This window comes from Curcuma longa, chromosome 4, assembly GCF_044706935.1.
Source record: "Curcuma longa cultivar G26 ecotype Majalengka, Jawa Barat chromosome 4, ITB_CL_G26_1.1, whole genome shotgun sequence".
NCBI lineage: Eukaryota > Viridiplantae > Streptophyta > Magnoliopsida > Zingiberales > Zingiberaceae > Curcuma > Curcuma longa.
Genome location: NC_133864.1, coordinates 20919115 through 20933353, shown reverse-complemented (window position 1 = coordinate 20933353; position 14239 = coordinate 20919115). Strand labels below are relative to the sequence as shown.

General features: G+C 34.9%; 1 protein-coding gene across 6 annotated transcripts; it reads left to right on the top strand.

Annotated features, from left to right (window-relative positions):
- Positions 1-5725: 5725 nt before the first annotated feature.
- LOC141825957 (uncharacterized) lies at positions 5726-13514 on the top strand. Of its 6 annotated transcripts, XM_074713220.1 has the most exons (9): positions 5726-5825; positions 8458-8629; positions 8740-8869; positions 9008-9084; positions 9195-9246; positions 9413-10506; positions 10873-10910; positions 10993-11203; positions 13174-13514. In XM_074713220.1, exons 2-9 carry the CDS (start codon positions 8495-8497, stop codon positions 13174-13176), a joined length of 1740 nt encoding a protein of 579 aa, XP_074569321.1. In that variant the 5' UTR covers positions 5726-5825; positions 8458-8494; the 3' UTR covers positions 13177-13514. The 6 variants fall into 6 exon arrangements, 4 of the variants coding, with proteins under 4 accessions (XP_074569321.1, XP_074569319.1, XP_074569320.1 ...); XR_012601590.1 differs by lacking the exon at positions 13174-13514 and having other exon boundaries at positions 10821-10910; positions 10993-11109; XR_012601589.1 differs by lacking the exon at positions 13174-13514 and having other exon boundaries at positions 10818-10910; positions 10993-11109.
- The last annotated feature ends 725 nt before the right edge of the window (positions 13515-14239 follow it).

Sequence of the window (14239 nt, the reverse complement as noted above, 5' to 3'; positions counted from 1 at the left end):
TCGATACGAGACTTAAAAAGAAATATTTTTTAAGGAAAAAAATTTGATGCGATCTATATATGTCAAGGAGAGATGGGTTCACATGTTAATGATTTCAGTGTGCCCAAATAGTCGAAGCGTGCAAAACATGAATACTTTGACATGAACGCAAGTCAAATCCATTGGGTTGACCTTAAGCTTGTCTCTAGTTTCCATGGACCTTTCCCATTCATTTTGTCTAGAGTCTCTTAATTTCATAGGTCATATCGATCATCACTTCTCTTAGAAAGACTTAATATTACATAAATACACAAATGGCCTTGGGCGAGATTTAAAAAAAAAAGTAGAGAATTGATTAAAGAAATCATTTTTTTCAATTAAATTATTAAGTGTAAAATATTTTTTTTTAAAAAAGTAGAAAAAACAATTATTTATAATTATTCTTTAAAATATATTATCTCAAGATGATATAATTTTGATCGAAACTTGTTTTCTCAAACCAATGTATTCTGAGTATTTTTCAAAGAGAGAGTATTCTTTAAAATATATGGATTATTAAGGGTAGTCTTTGATTTTCTATTAAAAATATTTGTTAAAAATAAGTTTACAGGAAAAAAACATTAAAAATTTTGAATTAGAATATGATTTCCTATTTGAAAATAAATACACATGATCGAAATGTATAAAATCATCAATAAATATAATAAAATAAAAAATTTCATGTCTAACTTTCACATTCATCAAATCATAAATATCCAAATGAATTAATTATAATAATAATTTAGTTCTAATAGTCTTACAAAATAATTTTTTAGTTGATTTTTCAACAAAATAATACTCACACAGAGATAAATTTATTTTAGCATGAGTGGAGAGTAAGCCCTCTTTAGATAATTTATTTATTCGTGCTTGTCCAATATATCCTAATCTAGCATATCAAACTTCATCAGTAATATCGACATCACTAGCAAGGACGATATTTGAAAAATAATCATTAATTACATAATCAATATTTGGTTATACATCAAAAACCATAAAATCATTCGTTAAAAATCATATTCTATTAATATAGAGTTAATTCGAAGTTTCACACATTAGTTGTAAAAGTTAATACAATATCTCAATCCAAGAAGGCAATTAATAAAAACTAAATTCCGTCTAATCTCACAAGCATAAATGATATCATGTAAAAGCATAGTGCGTCCATGACGTAGGTTAAGTTTGTAAGTGTCAACTCCTTTGATTTCAATTCTTGCATTATTTCTTACATATATCCATTTGTTATTAGCTGGTATCTAATGGTACTCCACAAATGTAGCTCGCTCACGAGTTACATTGGTTGTTGCTTCTGAATCTATAATCCACAAAGGATAAAAATCAATTAATAACACTGTACTAGCAATATAATGCTCATGAATGAAAGATAAACATGGATATATCTTTTTCAGCTTAGTATATTCTTGAGCGAAGTGGTCTTTCTTGTCACAGTTAAAGCAAGTCAGTTTGCTTTTAGGTTTCTTTCTATATTTATTCTCTTTGAATTGCTTCTTGTTTAAGTCCAACATAACACACCAACTTCTTTTCCTTTTCCCTTCTTGAACCATTTCTTCTTATTCTTAAATCCAAATGTTCTAACAGAACTTTAGCTACAAAAGCTTGTATAGAAATCCTTATGGATTCAATTATCTCCACTTCTAGTTCAACATGGCGTGAGACATCAGTAAAAGTCTTAATACTTTCAATGTGTGTTAGATTTTGTTTCATCGTCTCCCAATTAAATTAGAAAAGGAACGGATTATTGCATAAACCTGTTGTTTATCAATTAATTCATGATCAATAGTTTATAACTCTCGAATTATATTAGTCATTTCTCTTGGATATTGGGCCATGGAGATATTTGTGCTCTTTTTGTAACTGTCAAATTTAATTATCAACTGACGAAGCTTACCAACACTTACTCCACTATACTTTTCTTTAAGGGCAACCTAGATAACATGAGTAGAGGGTAATGACTTATACTCATAAACCATGTAATCTACTATTGAACTAATCAATATAGCCTTAACACTAGAGTCTTTTTTCTTCCATGCCTTATAGACATCAATATCACATATGTGTTATGCTGTCAGACCATCAACAGGTTCTTTTATAACCTGATTGATAATATCTAGAACTTCTTGTTCCTTAAGAATATATCGTATCTTGATATGCTATATTTTGAAATTATCCCCATTTAATTTCTTTCTTTTTTAAGTTCAACTATAATATTTTTAGTAGTCATAATTTATCATAAATAAATATATTATTTTTATTTAGTTATTAAGTGTAAATTATATATATGTAATTTTTTATTAATTCAATGCAAATCTGAGTCAGTATACAAAATCAAGTGATAACAATATTTCCACTCATCATTCGTATGATCCAATCTAACCAATATTGATTAATTATATTCCAAAATAAATGAATAAATCATTTGTAATAAATATGTTGTTGACACATAACATTCTATTTTCAAGGTTGTCAACACATAACATACTTTTTTATAGTTACATACTATGTTAACATATAATATAAAACCATAAATAATCATAAATAATTCTAAAAAACTAGAGCTCAAATCTGGTAATTATCGAGGATAGAAAAATCTTATTACTTAAGTCTCTAGAATAATTTATCAAGCCTCCTAATATGTCCTCTGACTCCATAAGTAGGATTTATATTATCTCCTCGATAGTCTCCCTTAGCTTATTTCACAACACATCACGACAAGTCATAGTATATATCAACCATGCCATCTAAAATTGAAATCAATAAAATTAATATAAAATTGACTAACTAATAACAAAACTAGCTCGTTCAAATAGAACCAACACATAGAACATAAGCAATCAAGAAAAACAAATTTTCTCGATTTTAGGAGCTCTAGCCGACTGATGATAGATAATTCAGTTGATTGATCAATTAATCATCGACTCTAGAAGCCATATCTCGAGTGGTTAGAGTGTGACCGATTCCTCTCGAGCACCCCGAGTACTACTACACTTCGTTTCTCCCAGTCCGATAAAAAACAAACTCTTCAAGTTGAAGTCAAATCTAAGTAGGTATATCTCGATGACTTTGTAAGCTAGTCGAGTCCAAGTTGTTTAATTTGAGTTTGAATTGTTATTCCGAACAATCACTCGACATGTTAGGTATGCACTCGACTTGTTGAATCCCTTCTTGACATTCCGAGTTCGAGTTATGCGTGTTGATTCCTAGTGGGATTTAGTCAACTCTGAAGTCAGAACCCGAGTGTTATTAGTCGAGTCTAAGTCTGACTCGATTTCGTCATTCTGAGTCTCATTCGATATCCTCGTGTCAAAACCACTCGATACGACTTGACAGCCATACCAAACCACTCGGCAGTTGTGTTCCTGAGTGCCAAAATACTCAACAGCACTCGACTGTAAGTTCGGTTGAATTGTCGATGTTCCGGCCAATACACTGTGGATGGTTCAGACACCTGTTCAAGGATTGTCGACGTGCATGCTCCTAAGAGGAAGTGGCGGAGAGAGAAAAAGTGACCTGCAAAATACTCAAAAAAAGAGGGTTAGAATAGCGCCGGGAGTGAGTCCCGGCAAGCCACTCCGACGCTCAAGTTAGGGTTCAGCGTGAGGAAGGAGTTTAATGACTTGGGGAAGTTAGAGTTGATGTGTGTGTACTTGTACCCATGGGCATGAGTTACCTTTTTATAGTAGTTGATCCTCGAAATATTAGCATCCGTTTAAAAAATATTCTGAGATGTCCGTTCTAATTTTTTAGGAAGATTCCGTTAGTTTTGGTATGTTTTAAGAATACGTTCCTACTTCTTTGGTAGAAACAGTTCTAGGTTTTCCAGATTGGGCGGGATGACCATGTCTCCGGATAAGAATCAGGTGTTACGGTTGCCCATCGATCATTGCAACTTCGGCCCAACACTGATGTGCGAAAACAGGCCGAGACTGAAGCAGGAGGTCGGCACATACTGCTGCGAGCCTATGAAGACCGAAGTAGGAGGTCAACACATGCTGCAGGGAGCTTGCCGAGACCAAAGTAGGAGGTCGACATATGCTACAGGGAGTCTGCCGAGATCACAGCAGGAGGTCGGCACATGCTGCAGGGAGCTTATCAAAATCGGAGCAGGAGGTCGAGTTTTAGGTTCATGAAGAAATCTTCAAAATTTATCCGATAATTATATTTACCTTTTTTTTTTTTTAATTCTCCTCTATCTGATATCCACGTAATCACTAAAGAATCCTATAGAATCAGTCGAATCTCGAGTGCATCTACTAAGTGGAATCATTCGACTTGTGTAAGTGTTTTTATTTTTTTTCTTAAGGATACTGTTTATATATATATTTCCCAGATGGACAGTATCTTGCGAGAGTTACGGTGCATTTTCTTCTTGCAGGATAGTAATTCACTGTTTATGATTTTCCCACATAAATCATGAATTTTTTAAAAAAATCACGAACAGTACATGGTAAATAAATTCATATATCTTATTTGATAAATCATAGAACTCGTCTCAATTCGAAGAAAACGAACCGAACATCCAATGAATTGATGTAACATTATATGAACGGTAGAGGCACCAATTTTGATTGGACTCATCAAATTGATTCATTTGTTAAATAATTTAAGTGAATTGAATTAAAATTTTATCTATCTATTTTAAAATGGGTTCAAGTGAATCGACTCGTCTAAATTCACGATCTGCATAGGTAAACTCATGATGGGTTTGAGTTGATATGTAGAATGAGAAAATTTAATTTTTTTTTAAATTTAAAATTAAAATAGAAAATTTAATATACTAACGGGCTTAATCCGTCTAAATCGTAATCTAAATTTAAAAATTTCAATTTAACTCATTTAAAATACAATCAAAATTTAAAATTTTTAATATTTTTTAAATTTTTGATATGTATCCATCTAACCCACAATTCATCTTAAATTGGATTGAAGATTTTCTAAATCGTCAAATTGGTGGATTGATCCGTCCAATCATATGATAGATTTATGATGAATTGATCAGTTCCAATATGGATTGATCTGTTTAACTACTCTAATCAATTATATATAGTACGGTAGCTTAAATTTGAAGCCTGAGCAAAAAAATGAACATGCGCTCACAAAATGCAATCCGAAGCAATACTAGTACAGTAGGTCTTAATTGAAGGATGGGTAGAAAATGACCATGCCCAAACTCTAAAACAACATTGTACATGCGTAATTCGATCGCTCACGATGATCCTAAAGAAGATTGCAAAGATAATTCCTACTGTATAAAAAATTCAACATGTACATGATCCAACATACATATCACGCTTTGATACTATTGTTGATAGATCTACATAGATGAATAAATATTTATATATTATCTTATAAAAATAATTAAACACTTACAATGATTGATATCTTGTAAATGTGATCTTCTCTAGCAGATGATCTTCGTGTTTGTCTACTAAATCGAACAACTATTCGAATTTTATGGATTAAATTCCAGTGGAAGAAATGAGCAGTTGCTCCTGAGGTAAAGGAACGTGCGGGCATAGATCGTTGGATCTCGACCGTTCCTGCTTCTTGAAGTCGCATCACAATCGTGACCGTCAATTACCTTGGTGGGCCGTTGTAATAATTTAAATGGGCCTGCCCGTTAAACAAGATCCGATCGGTTTTCTGCGGGTTTGGATTCTCTCGAACCCCAATTGGGGGAAAGGAAAACGAAACGAATCACTCGATCTCGCTTCACAGTCCTCTGTTCGCTTCCTCCTTCCCTCGATCAGCTGAGGAACGGAGCTCCGGTGGCTGATAGCGTCGACGAGGTACTGTTCTTCAAAGCTTCGTTGCCTTTCTTCTCCTCTTCGCGTTGTTCCTCTTTCTGTGGGATCTTTGTGTGTTCGGGTTTGTTGATTGCTTCGGGTCGATTGAGATGAGCAGCTCTGAGGTGGCTTAGGTTTGATTCGTGGTAGTTTTCTCTATGTTTTGCTTTGTTGCTGCCCTTGTGATCCTCGATAAGCGGCCTGTGCGTCGATTATGGCCAGACTTCCCGAGCAGATCCTTCAGTCTCGCTTCTTCTCCGGGCGGTCGAGAGAACGGCGATTATTCACCCCTCTGGCCGAGCAGACGTCGACCGCTTTTCTCCCAAGCAGAAACCGCTCTTTGCTGATGCCACCTTCCGCTTCCCCCTCTCTGGCCGGGGAGCAGCGACGCCGATATCCTCTTCTTCCCTATCCTCGAGTAGCATCGCCTCCGCCCTTCCAGCCGAACACCTCTTGCCCAGTTTCTCTTCTGTTCTTCGTCCAGGGACGAGGCTGCAGCTTCGTTTCTGTCAACTGAGAGTGAGCAAGAGACTACAGTGTGAGAATACCTATGCGCTCAAACATAGGGCTAAAGGAACCAAACGCTCATAAGTAAATTTAGTATTCAGTTGGGTAAGAGCTTTTTAAGTTTGTTCAATGCACACAAAGTCAATTAAATGAACAAGTTTGAACAACTCGTTAAACTAAATGAACAAACTTGAACACATATTTGTTCAACTCGTTAATGTTCGTGAATAGAGATTTTGAACTGTTCATGAACAAAGTTTGTGAATTATGTTCATCATAAACTTTTTTTTCAACATGGTAAATAGATAAAAAAAACTTTCAAAATGAACAAACAAACTTGTGTTATCAATCTCAATAACCAATCAAAAAAGTTTAAAAATATAAAAGTTTCAAACAATCAAATAAGTTTGAATTGAGAGCTCGATAACATCTAAACAAATCAAGCTCAAGTCAAGCTTAAACCAAGTTCTAGCTCATTAAAAAAAAATCAAGCCAAGCTTGAACAACCATTTCAACGGCTTGGTTCATTTTAGGTTCGGCTTGATTTGGTTTGGTTACCTTATCAAATAAGCTTGAATACCACAAAGTTTGGCTCAGCTTGATTCGTTTACGGTCCTAGTCAAACAGTAGCCTTTCATGTTTCAACACCCCCTCACTGAGCAATAGTTTGGTAAGTTGAGAAATACTCCTAATGCATTTTTGTCCTTTGTTTGAGAATCTGGTCTCATCCTCTTGTTCGGTAATTACAGAGGTTTTTGTGGGGTCGTTGAAGCTCCACGATATCATCTAATTTAGGCAGTGAGTATTCTATATCAAGCAGACAGGTAGAATATAAGATCAGCATTTGGGTATAATGTCAAATTATAGCCATCTCCCACCTTTGATTTCCTTATTCCCTCCCCCTTTTTGATTGGAGCAGGATTTTCATGTTGTGGACAGTGACCTTTGTTTAATTGAGATTGGATCCACTACCCTTATGCAGGAGGAATATGTTCAGCTAAGTTCTGGATCAATCCAAGGCCTTGGTTGATGAGGGCTCCAATCAAAGAGAGGAGTTATTGTGCCTCTAATTGTGGTGTCTTGGTTCCACATAGGTTGTAATCATGTAATGTAGGTGAGGGGATGTTCAACCAATGTAGTGCATGTGTTGCCTTCGAGATGGTTATGCATGTTCCTAAGGTTAAAGTATGCTATAGCTGGAGGGATAATAATGAATATGTATATGATGTTTTTGCAATTGAAGATTGTGACGAGTTCTAAGCATTGAGATGATGTGATCTAATATGTGATTGGGACATTGACATGGACCTTAGTGTGGTAATAGAGCTTTGATTATCAAAGCTTCGTTGAGGAAAATCGCAAGTGACCATGTGGATATGATGATGAGGATGTTCTTTTGGTTATAGAGAGTTTGAATTATAAGTATATCTCTGGGAATTAAGATTTAAACCATTATCAATGATTATTTGGTTTAAAGGTAAGTTGAGTACATTGTAAGTAGTCTAATTGAGACATTAGGCCTTTCGGTAACTCACTCTTAGTGAGATTGCAATCATTAAGCTTTTGTTGAGATCCTAACGAGACAGGAACACCTTATTTGACTTATTTTTGTTCCTTTTGCATTTTTTAGTTATCTTGAATTCTCCCTATGTAGATATTATAATCTATTTTGCTTATCATTCTTAGATATTTTATGCATGTGTGCTTAGTGTTATAATTCTTGTTTGAAAGTATTACAATTATCTTAGTATACATTATGATAGTGATGTATACCTCTGCTAGCATATATATGAGATATACATATCCTAACACAAAGAACTAACAATGTAATTTGCCAATCAAAGATGTGAATTAGGGTATGAAGAGTGTGATAATATGCATTTGAACATTGATGAGTAACTTTTATCCTGTGATATTTGTGCTCATTTATGTTACTTTTTGGTCGTATATTGACGTTATTTTCTCATGCCTGATAGCAGAACGTCATTTCTTGTGCTTCTGCTTTTTTCCTCAGTGTGATTATGGAAACATTTATCAACTTATTTGCTTTATTTTTTGTGTATGCCTTTTTTCCTAAACACAATGTGATTTTGTTGTTTTATTTCTGTTTGACATTAAAAAAACACAGGATTATTGGAGACTTTTGAATTGTAATCTTTGAGATCATGGGTTTCCAAGAGAATTTAGACTTCTATCTCAAAATGTCACGAAAGGAGCTTCAACAATTGTGTAAACAACATGATCTTCCTGCAAATAAGAGTCATGCTATATTGGCCAAATCTTTGGTTTCACACTTTCAGGTAGAATCCGAGAGAGTGAAGTACATTTATCCATAATTTCTCAACTTGGTTGCAGTCTATTTGTAAATTGAAGGTGGTACAATAGCTGTTATAACTTTTTCTTTTTGCAGAAAAGAAATGCTGTTTTGGCAGCTTCACTGGAGAAATCGGTTAATTTCATGGATGGATCTTCTATGAGGCTATTTGCATCTGAACCAATCATTAAGAAAACAATCCATTGCCCTGATGAATTAACCACAGGTAAAACCAACAAGCTTTGAAGTATACGGTGAATAGGTATCATTATTTATCAATATTACCATACTTGGAGTATGTGGAAGATATAATTGTTCTAAGGTTGGTTGCATCCGTGGTCTATTGATGTTATTGAAATTCCAGGTGACAGGCGACTATTCTGTCAGCTTGGTAGTAAGAAAGAAATTACTGGTCCCACAGGCAGCATTATGAATGAGAAGGTACATATTAGCTATCTTATTGTTATACTTTCCATGTGACCTTTTCTTGTGTGATTCATTTAGGACATTATCTGTGTTCAGTTTACATGAAGGGTTCTGTTTTCATGCAGCCAGAATCTGTAACAAAAGTTTTGTGCCCATTATGGCCTGCCAATAGTAAAGGTATGGAAGTTTTTTGTTGTTCTACTTCCCAATAGTGTAACATGGGAATGAGATCTCATATGGTTGCTGAAACCCAAGAAATTAGAATGAACCAACTTCTTGATTGAGGTGCAAGGATGTGGTGTTAGAAATGAATCTAACACGTAGTTGTTTCCTGGTAATGCAGAGCAGAAGTATATTCATGGTGCTGTTCCATGTGGACATAGTAGACCTCATGAGTACTCAATGGAAAGTGGACTTGTTTCTGGCAATGAAATTTCTACTAGAAGCCCTCCATTCCAATTTTTTGTGATGTCAGAAGGTGGAATAGATTTATTTGTTGACTTGAATTCTAGCCCTCTGGAATTGATCAATAGCTTAAAAGAAAATGTCTGTGTTCATCAGAATACAAAATATCATGAGTCAATGGCTCCTCCTGAATATATCAGTAATTCACCAGAAGTTGATGAACATATGGAAATTACACCATCAGTTGACACTGGGATGAACCTTAATGGCGTTGAAGTTGAGAAGAACACTGGTTGTACAAATTCATCGTTGAGTTCTGTTGTCAGCGAGAACTGCAATTCTGAGGTTTATCCACCAGATACAACTGTGGTGACATCTGGATCTTCTGTTTTAGTATCAGGCACTGTCCCTGCTGGTTTGTTGGGATTTTTGGAGGAAAATCAGGTAGTTTCATCTTCCTGTGCAGCATACCCGGTTCAAAACCACTTGGCATCCCACATTGCATCATGCCCCCTTGAAGGGCAAGAATCTGCTATTGTTTCACTTGCAATGGTCAGGAGCAATGCATCACTACCTGTCACACCTCTTCAATCAGTTTCTAACATGGACAATGGGGTCGATAATCCTGTTACGGTTGGCAACTGTACTCCTGAAACTGCACCTGTTAACTTTGTTGGCGTCGAAGTTGAAACTCTATATAATACAGTATCTGATGTTGCTGACAAAGATAACCTTACAACAAGGAAAGAAATACCAGATAATATAGACACACTTGACTATGTCCATCAAAAAAATCATGGGGGAGCATGTGAGTCCTTTACAGGTTTTATAAATGAGCAGCCAGACAATGCAACTTCTAATGGGAGGTTGTCAAATTCTTGTCAACATAGTGGACATATGATACTAGAGAGTCCAATGGCTGATGCACAATCAGAAGTGGGGACAGCAGATCTTCCTTTCTGTCAGCAATCATGTAGTAATTGTGAAACTTTGGTTCCTGAGGAACCAATATCTATGTCTCAAGATGAATCGGTAATTGATATTTTCTTACAATAAATATACTACTTTTTATACGGTTAGGTTTATAGGATTTCAGAAGAAATCTGTAAATCCATATCACATAAAAGCTTTAGAATTTAATGGAGTATTATGAGTAATCGTCCTAGATTAGCTTTTCATAAAAAAATCTAAAAGTATCTGCAAATTCATTTTGGATAATGGTACTAAGGATTATGATGCACTCTTGCTAGCCAGTACAACTGTAAAAAGAATTCTTCATTGTATAACATTAATACTGGAGTGAATTGCAAAACATGCTGCTATATTTTATATTTTGTACACAGAAGAAGATAGTGGCTGTTTCCATGTCTGTTAGCTAAACTGTGCCTCTTGAAGCAGGGTCATAGCACACCAATGGGGGAAAAGGATGCTTCAGAGTAACTTCTGCTTCATTAAAGCTCAATTTGTATATATATTCCACATAACATCTAGTCAATTAAAATGAGGTTTAACATGCAGATGCTCTAGAATCCTATCAACCTCAGCCAACACTAAGAGATCTAACAACTTAGAGAATCCCAAGGAGCCCCATGTTAAGAGGCACCATGTTTGTAGTGAAATCATGAGTGAGGAGACAGTCACGAAATTGAGAAACAGCAGAAGTTCAGCAAAGAAAATGTTGTCTGGTGCTATTGTTCTGCCTAGGCGTTCCATGAGGCTTGTTTCTAAGGTTTATTCTGCTCCTTCACTTTTGTCCTCTGGTATACATTTTCGTTCATTGAAAAGTTCAACGTGACAAATAATTAGTCTTCAATCATGGTGTTAACTATCTGTCTCTATTTTGTGTCTTCAATCAGTGGTATTAGCTATCTGCCTCTTATTCTAGTTGGGGCCTTCTCTGATCCAAGACTTATTGTCTTCATCATGCTTTGTTGGTAAAGCATCCTGGTGTCAATCGATGTTGAATCTTGTGAACAGATATTGGGAATGTTGGACTTCTTTGGTTTTAATACTTTACAAGAATTCTTTCAGTTTAAATCTACATGTTGTGGTTTAGAACAAAGGCTGTAATCACTGAGCGGCAAACTTATCAGTGGACTGTTATTGTAGATGGGTTTCTTCACAGTTTTCTCTATCATTTTGTTTAGTCATGGTGATTATGTTTCATTTCATGGTTCAATCTCTCCTTATCTGACACTTTTGCCTATCTTTGCTTCTGTTTTCCCATCTTGTTATAGAGATGTTTGTGCCCTTTGGTTTGACCCTATATTTCCAACATAGCTTCAATTCTTCATTTACTTTTGTGTTTCTCTTATGCAGAGATAATCTTTCCCAAAAAATAGTTACTAATATGTGCTTCAGGACAAATGATGATGTAACACTGACAGATAATCCACACTGAAGATGATTAGCACACTCATCTTTGTTATGCTTTCTTCTCTCGTTCTTCTTGTCTCTTGTAGAAAAACACTTTTATCCAGCATACCTTAATCAAATCATTAAAGGGCGCTTATGTTTCTTTCATTTAGAAATTATTGATTTTTTTACTTGGAAAAACCTTTCTTCATTGCTGAGCACTTTCCACAATTGCTGGTTCCACTGTAACGCTAATTGGCTAAACCCTTGACTTTCTTATAATGATAATAGTAGCTCGTGCTGAGAACCCATCTTCATGTGTTGCTCCAGTAATGCATTATCCTGAATAAAACCTTCTTGCAAAAGGATGTCAAAGCTCATTTTTCATCTAAGCATGAACTCATCTAGAAATAGTGAATTATTGTCTTTCCATTTATTGCTGTACTAATTGTCTTCTCTGCCTTCAGTAAATACTTCAGTGTATTAATCAAAACTTGATCTCCACAATGGTTATTGCTAACCAAAACTTGAGTTATTAACACTTTGAAAATGATGCAACTTCGGATAATTTCCCAATCCCTGATTTGTTGAATATTCTCATAGTAGTCAAGAAATTTACTACATAGACGTACAAAAATTGTCTACTGTAACTCTAATAGGTCATGGATTTGATGCTACTCTTGATTCTATATGTGACTCAGTACCTGTAGATTGATGCTACTCTTTATTCACTATGCAACTCAATTACCTGTAATGTCTTAAATTCTGTCTTTGCACAAAAACACTTTGTAACTACTACTAGTGTCTTTTGCTAATTCTTATGCATTCATTTAAATAATATTTATTGCATGACAAATCGTTAGGATAATTTAGATGAATTTATTTTTGTGTTATAGGTGGAACAGTGGGATTTATATGATTTAGCTAATTTTAGTTTACTATTATACAATTTTATGTAGATTATTATAGGAGGTTGTCACACTGAAATACTTCCGTGACTAGATGAAAGTGTTGTTATTGTAGAATCTTATGGATCTAGTGATCTTATTGCATAATTGGTTTTGTGCACTGGTAGAGCTATCTTCAATTAAATTGCAGTGCTCGTATTGATTTATTATTTTTTCACAAAGTGATTTACTTTGTACAAATTACAAATAAAATTTAACGACCTTTTTGTGCATAAACTAATGTCATTTGCACCTTTAAGGTCAATCGACGGTGGAAACTATCATTGTTTTATTTTTATTTTTTTATTTTAAAAGGTTATCTTGCTTATGCATCAATTTTTTTTTGTGGCTACATGAGGTGTAAAATTTTGACAATATCTTTTTGGTATGTTTGCAGTAACAAGCTTTCTGTATCAAAAACATTGTACCTGTACTTTGCCAGATAACGCTGCTATTCATCCTTGCTCTGATGGACTTGCTTTCTATTTAAGAACCGAAGAAAGCAACACTGAATGATTGATCCAGCACTCGTCCATATCATCAAGATGATTTTAGGCCAGGATGTTGTGTTGTATAGTTTAGAAATAAAACTCAGGTGCCAACAAGCTGCAACATTGTAATCTTAAGTTCGTTCAGTAGTGGCATCTGAAATTGGATATCCATTTTAGCCTTTGAAGACTGTGTACCTTCGAATGGCAAAAGAAACATCTGCTGAAATCAACGTCGCATTCTTTGAAAGCTCAGATTCTTCAGATAGTGAAAGTCCGTGTTTGATTGTGCTCAACATTCATACATATGGATCATACTTGAGTGACAAAGGTCAGCCTTGTTGCTTCATGTTCATGGCTTGCAGTGTCGTTCACACTCACTCCCTTTTTAAATTATAGCGATCAGTTGTTTCATCGAGGTGGACTCTATGATAAGAAATGTGAGTAGTTGTTGACTCAATGAGTTAACAACCTATAACAAGGTGAACTCGTTAGACAAGTAGAGCAAGTTTAGAGGTTCAGAGGGTTTGACGTAAGGTAAATTCTAGGGCGTCTTAGGGATTAAAGGCTTGACGATAAGTGAATTTGAAAAACTGAAGAGAATTGATGAAGTCGAAGAACTAGAGGCGAGAAAACTATAAAAGATTATAAGTGAAATGTATCATGAGATTTTATCTTTAAAGTGATACCATAGTGACGAATTCAATGAGGAACAAAAGATCCTAAGCTCGATTATGATACTTTATGTGGGCTTATAGAGAAATAAATTGAGTGAAGAAAGAATGTTCAGTCAACTGGAGGTGAGTCTTAGTAGCCGATTAGAAAATTCAATCGACTTGAGAGTTAATTGATAAAAAGTAAAAAAGTTTTTAGTCGATGGTTTTTTCAATTGATTATTATTTTTGTTCTATTAGTGAATTTGTGGTTAATTTCTAGTCGATGACTTGGGTTTCCAAGACAGAGATGACTTTTAAA

Bases quoted from the DNA above. Each gene is read 5' to 3' on its own strand.
- LOC141825957 (XM_074713218.1), top strand. From the start codon at position 8,495: ATGGGTTTCCAAGAGAATTTAGACTTCTATCTCAAAATGTCACGAAAG. The intron at 8,870-9,007 runs GTAAAACCAACA...TTGAAATTCCAG, and splicing joins CCCTGATGAATTAACCACAG to GTGACAGGCGACTATTCTGT. The intron at 9,247-9,412 runs GTATGGAAGTTT...CTGGTAATGCAG, and splicing joins ATGGCCTGCCAATAGTAAAG to AGCAGAAGTATATTCATGGT.